This window comes from Oncorhynchus clarkii, chromosome 10, assembly GCF_045791955.1.
Source record: "Oncorhynchus clarkii lewisi isolate Uvic-CL-2024 chromosome 10, UVic_Ocla_1.0, whole genome shotgun sequence".
NCBI lineage: Eukaryota > Metazoa > Chordata > Actinopteri > Salmoniformes > Salmonidae > Oncorhynchus > Oncorhynchus clarkii.
This window is the reverse complement of record NC_092156.1, coordinates 51,724,871-51,741,904: the sequence shown is the minus strand read 5'-3', so window position 1 is coordinate 51,741,904 and position 17,034 is coordinate 51,724,871. Positions and strand designations below refer to the sequence as shown.

Below are 17,034 nucleotides of genomic sequence, written 5' to 3'. Positions count from 1 at the left end.
TAACTTTGATCATAATCACACTGCTACACGTGTCTAACCTTAAAGTAAGACCAAAAAGCGATTTAGTGTTATCATGAATCTTTACGACATAGCCCATTTGTCTTTGTGGCTGTGGTAACTAAGTGATAACCCTTTTACCTTGCTGACGAGCTCTTTCCGGTGGAGACGTGGCTAGAGGTCCTTCCATATTGAGACAGTAAATCAAACAGACGCAAGTTTCACTCTGCATAAATATTATAGTTTAGACACTAATACGTGGTATTACATTACAGAAACGGCACACGGATTTGTAGCACAAGGGATAACAACAAAATGGTGAGCTATGAAATGTAATTGATCTACTGTATTTAGCTTCTAGCTATCTGTCTTGTTCCGCTTGACTGTGAACATTGCATTTGCTGATAGCTAACAATCTAGCAAATTAACATAGCTAATTTTGCTGCGTATGCAGGCAAATATACTCCCCTTTAGTGTATATATATTGGGCTTTATATCATTAGCAAGCTATCAATAGCGCTTTCAAGCGCCATCTCGTCGATTAACGCCAGCTCAGCTAACGTCAGCTAGTTAGCCTTTGCGTCTGTTTTGTATCAGCAGGCCTAGGTAGCTAATGTTATATTGGCTGTTAATTGTAAGTCATTTAACTGATATTGGTTAGATGGCAGAGTTTACAAAATAGCCACTCTGTAAATGACTGGTGAAAAGTCTAGATTCCCTAGTATGTCTCGAGTTTAAATTGAGGATCCCAGCTTCTATACCAAGCTTGCCAAGTTGATAGCTGTGTGAAGCTAGCCACAATATTGGAATAGTCCATGCTATCCTGGATCCTTGGGACGCCTACCCCGTTGAAGTTGACATGTTAAAATGGTAAGGGTTATGTGTAACCAGTACCTGAGCTTGAGGAGACGATGAATGACGATCTCTGACGCCAAGGATCCTTAAATTCAAAGTCCTTCCCAACATTAGCCAGCTCTGCAAATGTTGTCAAAAACCGAACGGTACTTTACTATACATATTTAATTGAACCTTTATTTAACTAGACAAGTCAGTTAAGAACACATTCTTATTTACAATGACGGCCTGGGAACAGTAGGTTAGCTGCCTTGTGCAGTGGCAGAACGACAGATTTTTACCTTGTCGGCTCGGGGATTCGATTATAGCAACCTGGCCCAACCCTCTAACTACTAAACTACCCACAGCCCCGAATTATTGCCGTTATGAACGGTATGTACAAAAAAAGGTCTAAATAAAAATCAATGATTTTTCGGGATACTGTAGCGCTGCCGAAGGTGGTTAAAGCTATTTTATTTAACCAGGCAAGTCAGTTAAGAATACATTCTTATTTACAGTGACGGCCTAACCCGGATGACCCTGGGCCAATTTTGCGCCTCCCTATGGGACTCCCAATCATCATGGTCGGTTGTGATACAGCCTGGAATCGACCCAGGGTCTGTAGTGACGCCTCTAGCGCTGAGATGCAGTGCCTTATACCGCTGCACCTCTCAGGAGCACCCCCCCCCCCCCATTAAAAAAAAATAAATAATGCTAAAAAAGGTTGGAATGTTAGATCATTTACAAGGATTACAATAATTAATTAATTTCGCAAACAATTTAAAAAAACGTGTCCCGCTGGATTTATTAGACTGCATAATTGCATTGGGGGTGTACATATATTCAATGTACAGCGTTTGCTACGGAGTGTGCACCCATGATACAGGATATCAGCTAGAGAACGACCAATATAGATTGTTTTAGGGCCGCTACCGATATTTGGGCGCCAAGGAGGTTGATGGATGATATTTTGTCATTAAATTTGAACATTTTTAATAAAAATTTTTTTACCAACATTTACCAGTCTTAACTACATAATGTCGGTGGTAATTTTATTTAAATCATTAATCTCTTGACCCCAATTAGTTGACTGGTCTATTGTTTGGTCGATAGGCTGTTGGTCGACCGGGTTTTTTAAAAGTCGAGCAGTAGCAGATATTTATTTATTTATATTTTAACTTTTGACTGGTACTGTGTATGTATGTATGCATGTGTGTACATACTTATTCCAGAGTTTTTATTTTTTACAATTTTCAACATTGTAGAATAACAGTGAAGACATTAAAACTATGAAATAACACATGGAATCATGTAGTAACCAAAAACATGTTAAACAAATCAAAATATATTTGCAATTCAACAAAGTAGCCACCTTTTGCCTTGATGACAGCTTTGTACACTCTTGGCATTCTCTCAATTCTCTCATGTGGTACTCACTTGGAATGCATTTCAGTTAACAGGAGTGCCTTGTTAATTTGTTGAATTTCTTAATGCTTTTAGACAATCAGTTGTGTTGACAAGGTAGGGGTTGTATATAGAAGATAGTCCATATCATGGCAAGAACCGCTCAAATATGCAAAGAGAAATGACGGTCATCATTACTTTAAGACATGAAGGTCAGTCAATCTGGAAAGTTGCAAGAACTTTGAAAATTTCTTCAAGTGCAGTCGCAAAAACGGTCAAGAACTGTGATGAAACGGGCTCTCATGAGGACCGCCACAGGAAAGGAAGACCCAGAATAACCTCTGCTGCAGAGGATAAGTTCATTAGTTACCAGCGTCAGAAGTTTTTACCCAAATAAATGCTTCAGAGTTAAAGTAACAGACACATCTATCTCAACATCAGCTGTTCAGAGGAGACTGTGTGAATCAGGCCTTAAGGGTTTGTAAGTATTTGGTACATTTGAGTTTTCTCCTGTAACTGTTTTAAAGTCACCATTAGCCTCATGGGGAAATCATTGAGCATATTTTTTTCCCTCTCCGGAAACCGAATTAGGAAGGACACCTGTATCTTTGTAGTGATTGGATGTATTGATGCACCATCCAAAGTGTAATTAATAACTTCAATGTCTGCTTTTTTAAAATTTGTAGCCATCTACATTTGTGAGGCAAAGGAAAACCTCCCTGGTCTTTGTGGTTGAATCTCTGTTTTGAAATTCACTGCTCAACTGAGGGACCATTTTTATAGATAATTGAATGTTGGGTACAGAGATGAGGTAGTCCTAAAAAATCATGTTAAACACTAATATTATGCAAGGTCCATGCAACTTATGTGACTTGTTAAGCACATTTGTACTCCTTATTTAGGCTTGCTATTACAAAGGGTTTGAATACTTATTGACTCAAAAAAATTGAAAACCCGGAATTCCACTTTGACATTATGGGGTGTATTGTGTGTGGCTGTTGACCAAAAAACCTCAATGTTATCCATTTTTTAAATTCACCTTGTAACACAATAAAATGTGGAAAAAGTCAAGGGCTGTGAATACCTCCTGAAGGCACTGTACATCCAAACATTTCAGGCCAACTGAAGTGTCTAGTAGGGGCTGTTTGGAATTGAGCAATAGACTTGAGTTGACACTCATTGACACCTTTTCCATGATCAAACAGTTATGGAGTCATAGACTTCCTTATATAACAAGAGAGAGACAGGTTGGTTGATTTTTAGATTAGGCCTAGTAATTGGTAGTGTGGCTGAACTTTCCCAAATGTATTTAAATACATTAAATCAAATTCAGGCAACAGACAAACACTTACTGTCAGAATTAATTTAGGCTATTTTACAAGTAACAAAAACCTGAAGTCAACTTCTTGGTGTTCTGTTTCCAGTCACACTAAAGGAAACTGAGACGATGTTTGTGCGTGTGGTCAACTGTATTTGCGCGTGTGGTTCATTGTGTTAGTATTAGCCTACCTCTGAAAAAGATGACTGAAAACATAAAACCAAGGTAACACAATGTGCTCATTTAACTGAACCTTTGAGGTTGAATGAAAATAACATTTGTTTTTCTCTCAGGACTTAAAGAGCAGCTACTGCTATGTTACCTAACCAGGATATTTTTGCCCCTTATGGTGTTGATGTTCATTAATTCAAGACATCTCATGTGTCTTGTTAGAAGTGACCACTGTGATAGCTGACTTCAAAAGCCGTACACCGAGTGTACTAAACATTAGGAATATGACACTGACAAGGTGAAAGCTATGATCTCTTATTGATGTCACCTGTGAAATCTACTTCAATCAGTGTAGATTAAGGGAAGGAGACAGGTTAAAAAAATTATTTTGAAGACTTGTGACATTGAGGATTATGTATGTGTGCCATTCAGAGGGTGAATGGGCAAGACAAAATATTGAAGTGCCTTTGAACGGGATAAGGTAGTAGGTGCCAGGTGCACCGGTTTGTGTCAAGAACTGCAACGCTGCTGGGTTTTCATGCTCAACAGTTTCCCGTGTCTATCAAGAATGGTCCACCACCCAAAGGACATCCAGCCAACTTGACACAACTGTGGAAAGCATTGGAGTCAACATGGGCCAGCATCCCTGTGGGACACTAGCGGAACTTGTAGTCATGCCCTGACGAATGGAGGCTGTTCTCGTGCAAAAGGGGGAACAACTCAATATGGTGTGCCTAATGTTTTGTACACTCAGTGTATATTGTAATATTAGCTGAATAGGAGCAACACTTGAATATTTTGTCTACACGTCTTGAATCTTATCCATGCATGGACTCAATCATTGCTATTCTGTAACTATGGCCTCTTCCTCTTGTCCCAGGTGCTGTTGGCAGCAGCGGTGTGCACCAAGGCGGGCAAGGCCATCGTGTCGCGGCAGTTTGTGGAGATGACCCGGACTCGCGTGGAGGGCCTGCTGGCCGCCTTCCCCAAGCTGATGAACACAGGCAAGCAGCACACGTTTGTGGAGACTGAGAGCGTGCGCTACGTTTACCAGCCCCTGGAGAAGCTCTACATGGTGCTGGTCACCACCAAGAACAGCAACATCCTAGAGGACCTGGAGACACTACGCCTCTTCTCACGCGTGGTATGACATACTCTCACAGATGCCCTGTTCACACGCACGCACCTTCACAAATATCCTCAGTCGCCGACTCACACATGGTCTCACCCACACACACTTCTAGAAGGGGCAGAGGACACACATTATGTAAACAGTGTTTGTTACGCGTAGCCCAAACAAACTGTTTCTAAGTTTAAAGTAGCCTAAACAGTTTTTTTCCCCCAGTTTGGTAGAGCCAATACAAAGTTTGCCGCTGAGTAAAAGTATCAGTAGGAATTTGTGATGAGTTGAGCATGGATGACTAAATGACCAAATATATTTCTTCCTTAGATCCCAGAGTACTGTCGGGTGCTGGAGGAAGGGGAGGTCTCGGAACACTGTTTTGACCTGATCTTTGCCTTTGATGAGATTGTGGCGCTGGGCTACAGGGAGAATGTCAACCTGGCCCAGATCAGAACATTCACAGAGATGGACTCTCACGAGGAGAAGGTGTTCCGCGCCGTCCGAGAGGTGAAAAGAGAGCAGCAGCAGAACTAATGAACAGATTTACATTACGTTATTACTGATTCTAACAACAGTCTGAATGAAGGGGAGCAGCAGAACTGAACATCATTACATTATTATTGTAATGTAGTTGAATTGCTAAATCCAACACTAGTCTGAATGAAGGGGTTTTGGTTCAAAAGACATTCATGTTTTATTCCGAAAGTCTCCTTTGTTCTCTCTCCATCTTAGACCCAGGAGCGAGAGGCTAAGGCAGAAATGAGGAGAAAGGCGAAGGAGCTGCAACAGGCCAGGCGGGACGCGGACCGTTCAGGGAAGAAGTCTCCAGGGTTCTCCGGCGGGTTCGGCAGCATGTCCAGCAGCAGCAACGCTACCATCATCACAGACACCCTCATGGAGCCAGAGAAACCCAAGGCCTCACCTGTCCCTGCCAGGTACTACCCTCGGTATATTAGGATTTTGAGGTGTTTTGATTGTTATGATAAATGTATCCTGTGTTCTATGTGTAAGACGTATTTGTTAGTATATTTCTTGGTTGGTTATGCTCAATGGAATTTGTGAAACTTGTTTTGTCATGTATTTTTAATATTGCAGAAAGTTAGGCCTATGCCTCATGAGCTATGTATTCCTCCGTAGGGCTAGTGGTCCCAGTAAGGCCCTGAAGCTGAGTGCCAGAGGGAAGGAGGTAGATGACTTTGTGGACAAGCTCAAGTCTGAGGGACAAGTCATCATGCCCAGCTCAGGGAAGAGGCCCTCCGAGGCATCCAAAGCCCTGCCTCCACCAGTTAACACAGAGAGGTAGGTTTACCAGGTTTTATATTTTATATATCCCACTGATTACAGGCAGTGTGTTTGAGGAATCAGTTTGCACAAGGCGAGGCACAGAATCGCTCATCTTGATCCCATAATGCAGAGTTATTTGGGATGCAAAGTGATTGTAGATCAGTGATTCTACACAGTCCAGACTGCAATGTAGTTGGACTCAAACACCTGCAGGTTGATATGTTCAATTGTATCTTACCTCTGCCCCCTGGTTCCCAGTGTGCACCTGCGTTGTGAGGAGAAAATCAGCCTGACCTGTGGGAGAGATGGAGGGCTACAGAACCTGGAGGTCCTGGGTATGATCACCCTCCGAGTGGCCGACGACAAGAACGGACGCATTCGCCTCACCATCAACAACGGTGACAAGAAGGGAGTCCAGCTGCAGGTAGGTTCCAAACAAATACATCATTCATTCCAAAGGGGGAAAGGTTCACTACCTCAACACAACAGATATATATGTCAAGGCATTCATGGATTTGGCCTGTGTAAATCAAGATTCAAAATGGCACACAACCACAGTTGTATTTGCTTTTGGTGCAGCATGATGCCATGGGAATTTTAACAATGTGTTTTGAAAATATTTTTTATATATATTTTTTTACCCCCTTTTCTCCCCAATTTTGTAGTATCCAATTGTTAGTAGTTACTGTCTTGTCTCATCGCTACAACTCCCGTACAGGCTCGGGAGAGACGAAGGTCGAGAGTCATGCGTCCTCCGAAACACAACCCAACCAAGCCGCACTGCTTCTTAACACAGCGCGCATCCAACCCGGAAGCCAGCCGCACCAATGTGTCGGAGGAAACACCGTGCACCTAGCGACCTGGTCAGCGTGCACTGCGCCCGGCCCGCCACAGGAGTCGCTAGTGCGCGATGAGACAAGGATATCCCTACCGGCCAAACTCTCCCTAACCCGGGCGACGCTAGGCCAATTGTGTGTCGCCCCATGGACCTCCCGGTCTCGGCCGGCTGCGACAGAACCTGGGCTCGAACCCAGAGTCTCTGGTGACACAGCTAGCACTGCAAGCCATTAACAATGTGTTTCTATCAATTTTTTCCTCCCTGCCCTGTCCAGACCCACCCTAACGTGGATAAGAAGCTGTTCACCACAGACTCTGTGCTGGGCCTGAAGAACCCAGACAAGTCCTTCCCTCTGAACAATGATGTGGGCGTGCTCAAGTGGAGGCTACAGACCACAGATGAGACCCTCATACCACTAACGAGTCAGTACACTTTACTAGAGTTTTAAGTATTTCTATACTAGTGTATACTGTTTTTCCTTAGTGTTTCTCTCTCTGGAGAGCTGGAACCCATTATGTTCCAAGCATTCCAACTATTGTGTTCCAAGCATTCTAATAGGTTGTTATCAATATAGCATCACAAGGTGTAGTGCGTTAAATTGGCCTGCTGGGGGGCAAGGAGTAAATGTAAATGTTAACTATTTGGTTGTAACATCACCTCTTGAGGAGCATAGTCACAACTACAGATTTCTGATTATTCCATGCGAAACAATTATGCACATTTAGCTCTGTCATCAGAGTTATACAGCAAGTAATTGCATGCTTTTCATGATCAGTAAACATCAATTAGACTTCAGTGCAGCTTTTTACATTATTGATCAAAGTCTGCTGTTGGAAATACGTATGTGTTTTGGCTTTACACCCCCTGCTGTAATGTGGATAAAGAGTTACTTGTCTAACAGAACACAGAGGGTGTTCTTTAATGGAAGCCTATCAAATATAATCCAGTAAGAATCAGGAATTCCCCAGGGTAGCTGTTTAGGCCCCTTGTTTTAAAAATGTTTACTAACGGCATGCCACTGACTTTGAGTAAAGCCAGAGATTCTATGTATTCTATATATACACGACAGCGACTGAAATGACTGCAGCACTCAACAAAGAGCTTGCAGTTAGATTCAGAGTGGGTGGCAAGGAATGTTAGCCCTAAATATTTCTAAAACTAAAAGCATTGTATTTAGAACAAAACACTCACTAAACCCTAAACCTCAACTAAATCTTGTAATAAATCATGTGGAAATTGAGATGACTGAACTGCTTGGAGTAACACTAGATTGTAAACTGTCATGGTCGAAACATATTGATGCAGTAGTAGCTAAAATGGGGAGAAGTCTGTCTATAGTGAAGTGATGCTCTGCCTTAACAACACTATCAGTCGTGTGGTCAGGTGCCACAAAAAAGGACTTAGGAAAATTGAAAATGGCTCAGAACAGGGCAGCACGGCTGGCCCCTGGATGTACACAGAAAGCTAATATTAATAATATGCATGTCAATCTCTCATGGCTCAAAGTGGAGGATAGATTGACTTCATCACTACTTTTATTTATGAGAGGTATTGGCAAGTTGAATGCACCGAGCTGTCTGTCTAAACTACTGGCACACGGCTCAGACACCCATGCATATCCCACAAGACATGCCACAAGAGGTCTTTTCACAGTCCCCAAGTCCAGAACAGACTATGGGAGGCACACAGTACTACAGAGCCATGACTACATGGAACTCTATTCCACATCAAGTAACTGACACAAGCAATACAATTAGATTTTAAAAAACACCTTATGGACACATGCGCGCATACACACACAAAATAACATACCCACTATACATACACATGGATTTAGTGGTGGAGTAGGGGCCTGAGGGCACACGGTGTGTTGTGAATGTATTGTAATGTTTTTAAAATTATAAGAACTGCCTTCATTTTGCTGGACCCCAGGAAGAGTAGCTTCCTGCCTTGGCAGCAGCTAATGGGGATCCATAATACATACAAATTGATAATGTATTTCAGATACGTGAGGGTATAGTCATGACAGCTCTCCACCATTAGCTGGATATTTGAGTGATAGAACATTTTAAAAAGAACTGTACTTGACGAGTATGAGTGGTGTCGGTTAATTTCCAATCTTTGTGGGCTCTGCCTGTCAAGCAGCAGAAGGGAGCATTTGCCGATCTCATAATGTGTACTTTGCCAGTTACCGGTAGAAACTTTGTACCGTTGGCTAAACATAGTGGTAAGTAGACCTGATGTACTTTTTTTCTCCAACTTAACATAGGCCTAGCGAAGTTTGCTAACATTATCCCCTTTTCAACATTGTTTTTAATGTTGTTTAATCAAGAGTTCTGCTGACAGACCATGGACCACATCAATATGGCTAGTTAACAAGTTACCTTTCAGGGGATTAACTAGATGGCTATATCCAAATATTGCGTGATTTGCTTGCCATATATAGTGGTGAGGACAGTAGTTCGACTGCCAACTTTACTAGGACAATGACTTGCCGAAGTGAAGCTCTTTTCAAAGTCCTAACCTCTGGTGAAGCAAGCTGACGCATGTTGTGTGCTTAGCTAGCTAGATAACTACATGCCAAATGGATAGGCAACCCTCGTGTATCATGAAAATACATGATCAATTGATGTTTACTGATCATGAAAATCATGCAGTTCTTGCTGTATAAAACTCTGATAGTTAAATGTGTAGTTCTGACTATGCTCTTCAAGAGGTTATGTTAACCAAATTGTTATGACATTTTATTTCACAATCTTGTGAAAACGGCACTTAGTTGTCAATGGGTTTAGCGGAGCTGGGGGTCTGCACCGTATTGTGACGGTTTATTGATAAAGGCCTCTTGTGTTCAAAACATTCTAAATCTTATGTTCTAGGCATTGTCAGCATTCTATTTTTAAATTGGAAATGACAGCATGTTAACTACTTTGCAGATATGAAACAAACAGACATGAAACAAACAGACAATCATTTGAGTCACAAATATGAAATTCCAAGTTTATGCTTCAAAACCAACTTTATAAGACGTTTAACAAAAAAAATAGGTTCTATTTGACTCAAATCCATGATGTACAGAAAGGCATTACTGGCAGAATAGATGGATACAGTTTAATGCATAATTAATATAATTCATCAATACATTTCGTGGTAGTCAAAAAAATACTGCTCTCAGGTTGTAAATCACAGCTGGCCTGGTAAATTGTTTGCTGCTGCCACCCATTCGGGATGCACTGTTTCAGTTTCAATGATTCACTATTTTGAACAAAGACGTACAACTGTAACTAAGTATGGGCATGTCAATACAATCAAACTAGCAAGGGCAATGATCACAAGTCAATCATAATGTGGCTAATAGGCTAGGCAACGTGTCAAACTCAAGGACCGCTGGCCAAATGGGACGCACAAATAAGTATTAATCAGTCAACAGTTGAGTTTGAATGTGAATTCAGCTTCACTTGTGCTGCTTTCCTGTGTTCCATTTACAGCGCACCCCCCGAGGGAAAGTGTACAGACACATGCCACTGTCCTAGCTAGGCTACTAAAATGTTGCAGTCTGGCTACATTTTGAGTGCACCGTACAGCAATGCTGCATTCAGCTGCACTGGTGATCCATGCAGTGCAAAAAAGGAAAAACATGTTTTAAGTTTAAATTAGAGGTTGGCCGATTAAGATTTTAACGCCGATACCGATTTATTGGAGGACTAAAAAAAGCCGATACCGATTAATCGGACGATTTAAACAAATAAAAAAAAATAAAACGTTTTTTTAAAATTATTATTTGTAACAATGACAATTACAACAATACTGAATGAACACTTTTATTTGAACTTATCAATGAAATCAATTTAGCCTAAAATAAATAATGAAGCATGTTCAATTTGGTTTAAATAATGCAAAAACAAAGTGTTGGAGAAGAAAGTAAAAGTGCAATATGTGCCATGTAAAAAAGCTACGTTTAAGTTCCTTGCTCAGAACATGAGAACATATGAAAGATGGTGGTTCCTTTTAACATGAGTCTTCAATATTTCATGGTAAGACGTTATAGGAAATTACAGGACTATTTCTCTCTACCATTTGTATTTCATATACCTTTGACTATTGGATATTCTTATAGGCACTTTAGTATTGCCAGTGTAACAGTATAGCTTCCGTCCCTCTCCTCGCCCCTACCTGGGCTCGAACCAGGAACACATCAACAACAGCCACCCTCGAAGCATCGTTACCCATCGCTCCACAAAAGCCTAGGCCCTTGCAGAGCAAGGGGAACAACTACTTCACTTCCTCAGAGCGAGTGACGTCACCGATCGAAACGCTATTAGCGCGCACCCCGCTAACTAGCTAGCCATTTCACATCGGTTACACCAGCCTAATCTCGGGACTTGATAGGCTTGAAGTCATAAACAGCTCAATGCTTGAATCACAGCGAAAAGCGGCTGGCAAATGCACGTAAGTGCTGTTTGAATGAATGCTTACGAGCCTGCTACTGCCTTCCACTGCTCAGTCAGACTGCTCTATCAAATATCAAATCATAGACTTAATTATAACATAACACACAGAAATATGAGCCTTAGGTCATTAATATGGTCAAATCTGGAAACTATCATTTCGAAAACAAAATGTTTATTCTTTCAGTGAAATACGGAACCTTTCCGTATTTTATCTAACGGGTGGCATCCATAAGTCTAAATATTCCTGTTACATTGTACAACCTTCAATGTTATGTCATAATTACGTAAAATTCTGGCAAATTTGCTGCATATACCCTGACTCTGCGTGCAATGAACGCAAGAGAAGTGACATAATTTCCCTAGTTTAATATTGCCTTCTAACCTGGATTTATTTTAACTAAATATGCAGGCTTAAAAAAATATACTTCTGTGTATTGATTTTAAGAAAGGCATTGATGTTTATGGTTAGGTACATTCGTGCAACGAATGCGCTTTTGTTGAATCATCCCCAGTTTGGCAAAGTTGGCTGTCTTTGTTAGGAAGGAATAGTCTTCACACAGTTCGCAACGAGCCAGGCAGCCCAAACTGCTGCATATACCCTGACTCTGTTGCACAGAACGCAAGAGAAGTGACACAATTTCCCTAGTTAAAATAAATTCATGTTAGCAGGCAATATGAACTAAATATGCAGGTTTATATTGATATGCTTCTCTATTGATTTTTAAAAAGGTGTTGATGTTTAGGTACACATTGGTGCAACGACAGTGCTTTTTTCGCGAATGCGCTTGTTAAATCACCCGTTTGGCGAAGTAGGCTATGACTCAATGATAAATCGATTATATGCAACGCAGGACAAGCTAGATAAACTAGTAATATCATCATCCATGTGTAGTTAACTAGTGATTTATGTTAAGATTTTTTTTATAAGATATGTTTAATGTTAGCTAGCACCTTACCTTGGCTCCTTGCTGCACTCGCATAACAGGTAGTCAGCTAGCCACGGAGTCTCCTCGTGGAGTGCAATGTAATCGGCCATGATAGGTGTCCAAAAATGCCGATTACCAATTTTTAGGAAAACTTGAAATCGGTCGACCTCTAGTTTAAATGTAACAACAACCTACAGCTATGTTTTTGTTATCTGGAGTTAACTACTTTTTGATTAGGATCACAGCATATAATGCACATCTGCAAGCATAGCAGCAAAGGCTGGACAAATATTATTTATCTCTTGTTTGAATGTTAAAATGCTACATACGGCATCCTATGTACATTAGTGGACATTATAAAAGGCCATATTTTATCTAATAAAACCATGGCCAGTTTGGGTCGCAGTTGCATGTTTTTTTTTTTTTTTTTATCAAATAGGCTATGTCTGGCTTGTGAAGTCAGAAGTTTACATACACCTTAGCCAAATACATTTAAACCTAGTTTTTCACTATTCCTGACACTTAATCCTGGAAAAAAATTCCCTGTCTTAGATCAGTTAGGATCACCACTTTATTTTAAGAATGTGAAATGTCAGAATAATATTTCAGCTTTTATTTCTTTCATCACATTCCCAGTAGGCCAGAAGTTTACATACACTCAATTAGTATTTGGTAGCATTGTCTTTAAATTGTTTAACTTTGGTCAAATGTTTCGGGTAGCCTTCCACAAGCTTCCCAAAATTAGTTGGGTGAATTTTGGCCCATTCTTCCTGACAGAGCTGGTGTAACTGAGTCAGGTTTGTAGGCTTCCTTGCTTGCACACACTTTTTCAGTTCTGCCCACAAATGTTCTATAGGATTGAGGTCGGGGCTTTGTGATGGCCTCTCCAATACCTTGACTTTGTTGTCCTTAAGCCATTTTGCGACAACTTTGGAATTATGCTTGGGGTCATTGTCCACTTGGAAGACCCATTTGCGACCAAGCTTTAACTTCCTGACTGATGTCTTTTCCAAAATGCCTTACTATATGTCATTCCCAAACATTCTATGATTTTGTGAAAATGACCATTTCTAAGTGCTCACTTGTCAGAAAATGTCAAAAAAATAAATATGATATCTTCCTAGGGGTGTATATGAATAGATTTTAATAAGATTGAATGTAGCTAAAATGCTGTCAGTTCCGCTTTAAGTATTCTATCTGTTGTGTTCTTCTCCCCAGTAAACTGCTGGCCCTCTGAGAGTGCCACTGGCTGTGATGTCAACATAGAGTACGAGCTTCAGGAAGAAGCACTTGAACTGAATGATGTAGTCATCTCTATTCCCATCCCGTAAGTAAATCGCTCTGAAGCACCTCTGAGATCCCATTTCTCGTTTTATCTTTTCCATTCTATACAATGGATTCCGTATTAATTTCCAGTACTAGGGTCTTAGACACTGTTGCAGTCTGTCATTGGAGTTTAATTTCATATGTTTATCTGTCCCTGCAGGTCAGGTGTGGGTGCACCTGTGATTGGTGACCTGGACGGAGAGTATCGCCATGACAGCCGGCGGAACGTTCTAGAGTGGTGTTTACCCGTGGTGGACGTCAACAACAAGACAGGAAGTCTGGAGTTCAGCGTGGCAGGCCAGCCCAATGATTTCTTCCCTGTCAACGTCTCCTTCGTCTCCAAAGGAAACTACTGTGACATAACGGTCAGTGTTTTTTATTTATTTATTATATTTCACTTTTATTTCACAAGGTGAGTCAATTAAAAACAAATTCTTATTTACAATGACAAGCCTGTAAGTCTGTTTAGCAGTTTGCGAGACCATGTACATCTCCATTTATTGTGTTTTATTTCCATTGTGACGATGTGTAATGACTCCTGTTCCGCCTCCAGGTGGCCAAAGTGTCCCAGGTAGATGGAGAGGTTCCAGTGAGGTTCTCCTCAGAGACATCGTTCCTGGTCGACAAGTATGAAATACTGTAATATATTCACATACAGTATTACCAACAAACATCAAGATCAGTGGATTGACATATGAAAAAATGAAACAAAATGAAAGTGAGAAGTGGACTTGAAACCCTTTTCAAAAAGAAAAACCCTTCCCACCATGGCTTGGCTTGCCAGCATTTAGTGTCTTTGTACATTTTTACCAGAAATCTATCAACTGATCGGCCTATAGCTGTATGTATAAAGAACCGCTCAATGCACCTGCAAGAAGGAATGGTAAAGTCAAACAGGACAACGTTAGATAACTGTATCCGGGTTAGGTTGGGTGGACCTGGGGGGTGATGACATCTAGGGTAGGCTTTGTGAATGACCCTCTCATTGGCCCAGTTTGTATCAAATCCATTGACAGACAGATTCTGTGAACTATTGGCTAATAGATTTACAGATATGTCGTAATCATGTACGGAAATACTCTTTCATTACACATACTCCAATACAAACAGGCTTGCGGTCCATGGTATAACACTACAACCACTCTTTGCTTTGGCAAGAAGTACCATATTTTGTGATTGGTACTGAACTGATCTGAACTGCCTGTCTCACAAGGCTAAATCTTAGCTAAAATTATTAAGATTGCATGTTTTATAGTTTAGCTTCGCTCGAGATTGAAAGACCTCATTATTAAATAATGTATTTTTCATTACACTGATCTGTCTACAGGCTAGTTAATGTAATGGCATATTTTGTTTGTGATATGCTATCAAATCAAATGCATGGAGTAATTCAATGCTGAAATAAGTTTTTGTACCAGACCAGTACAACTCAAGCACAGTAGTTGTATGTACTTTTTGCAATGGCGGGAGGTCATTCAAAGAAAAAGTCCTGTCTGAGATTTCATCTGTTTTGAGTCTACTTATCAAATGGAAATGATCTATCCAAGAACCATGACCTTCTAACACTCCAAACATCAAACCTTTTTATATGTCAATTATCAGATGCTTTTATCCTAAGCGTCTTGGAGTACAGTGAGTGCTTACATATTATAACATACGTAACCCCAATGGGAATCGAACCCACAACACATGCTCTTATCAACTGTGCCACAGGAGAACCCTGTCCATCAACACCACCCACGGTCCAACCTCAAACCAGCCCCGTTACAATAAGCCCCCATGGTTATTATATATGTATGAATGAATGTCAGGGCTCTTCTTGTTTCAGAGTGTATCTATATAGATGGCCATATTCACCTTGACTTTGCTTATGAAATACAATTGAGAGAGGGAGAAGTTAAATAATATTTGTCTTTGTTGGATTTTTTTTCTTTTGAAATTCTGAATTGTATGGGATTCAGATTGGCGGTAAATAAGTGAATCATACTTTTGTAACCCTATAGAATAATGATCATGGGTAATTAACATTCCAATGTAAACATGAAAAAGATTAAAGTGTATTATAAACTCTGAAGAGGGTCTTTTTATAATGAAGTATTTTCAGAATCATGCGCTTTACCAAGGTTACTTGTCGTCATTTCAATAATCAGTCTTATCTAGTGACTGCATATAAAAAATGGTTTCCACAATCAAAGTGTGTTTTGAGTAGTGATAGATGTGGTACTATGTTCTGTGACTACTAGAGTAGTGACAGCACGCGGGGGGGAAAGTTTTACATGATTTGATATGGAATGGATGCGCAAGTGAACTTCAAGACCAGAGTTTAACGTAATCTGTTGGTTTGATCCAAATGTCTGATGTTCTGATTTCTTCCATTCAAATCAAAGTTTATTTGTCACGTGCGCCGAATACAACAGGTGTAGGTAGACCTTACAGTGAAATGCTTACTTACAGGCTCTAACCAACAGTGCAAAAAAGGTATTAGGTGAACAATGGGTAAGTAAAGAAATAAAAAGACAGTGGAAAAATAACAGTAGCGAGGCTACGTACAAGCACCGGTTAGTCTGGCCGATTGTGGGAGTATGTAGATATGGTTAAAGTGACTATGCATATATGATAAACAGAGTAGCTGTAGCGTAAAAGAGTGGTGGGTGGCGGGACACAATGCAGATAGTGCCCCGCCCATTGGTTAACCGGGCTGGTTGGTCAGGCCAATTGAGTTAGTACACACAATGATTCAAATAATCCCAGTCATGGTGTATGTGTTGAACCTTTTTGAGGTGAAGCTTGGAGGGAGTTGTCCTGTCCCTGTCTACTGTTCACTAGGGCAACACCGTAGCAGAACGCTTTGCAAAAAGAAAAAGAAAGTGATTCTATTGGGCAAGTTCAGGTAGTACCTCCCGGTTTCACTCAATTTCTAAACATTTTCTCCCTACTGAACAGGCGGTCCCATGAGCTCAACCCGCCTCCACAGAGGATATTCGGGTCACTAGAGCAACAGGATGATCCCTCCACAGGGACAGGGCAAGTTCTGATTGAATCTGGGGGGGAAATACATTATTTTGCTTTTATTCCATCCCTTTTCTGTCGTAAGTGCATTTTATAAAGGGATTTCAGTGGCAGAGAATGAATGTCGAAATGATCTGTTTACTGCTCTGTACTTGAGAGAGTGTGTGTTCGAGAGAGAGAAAGTAAGGGATTAATGATTTGGCTTCCCTGACCAGCTTTCGTAGCGTGTGTGATGGAGACACACGATCAGGAATACGTAGAGAGCTGAAAACAGTCAGGAGGATTGGAGGGTGAGTTGAGTTGAATGCATATAGCTAAAACAAAGCAGGATATTACAACTCTAATGAGAGAAAGGC

General features: G+C 40.8%; 1 protein-coding gene across 1 annotated transcript; it reads left to right on the top strand.

Annotated features, from left to right (window-relative positions):
* Window positions 1-136: 136 nt before the first annotated feature.
* On the top strand, window positions 137-15,743 carry LOC139418742 (archain 1a). The gene is made up of 10 exons (XM_071168415.1): window positions 137-315; window positions 4,605-4,868; window positions 5,175-5,354; window positions 5,580-5,782; window positions 5,985-6,146; window positions 6,390-6,555; window positions 7,244-7,391; window positions 13,562-13,670; window positions 13,830-14,034; window positions 14,223-15,743. Exons 1-10 carry the CDS (start codon window positions 313-315, stop codon window positions 14,310-14,312), a joined length of 1,530 nt encoding a protein of 509 aa, XP_071024516.1. The 5' UTR covers window positions 137-312; the 3' UTR covers window positions 14,313-15,743.
* Window positions 15,744-17,034: the final 1,291 nt, after the last annotated feature.

Bases quoted from the DNA above. Each gene is read 5' to 3' on its own strand.
- LOC139418742 (XM_071168415.1), top strand. The intron at 6,147-6,389 runs GTAGGTTTACCA...CCTGGTTCCCAG, and splicing joins CCACCAGTTAACACAGAGAG to TGTGCACCTGCGTTGTGAGG. The intron at 14,035-14,222 runs GTCAGTGTTTTT...TTCCGCCTCCAG, and splicing joins GAAACTACTGTGACATAACG to GTGGCCAAAGTGTCCCAGGT.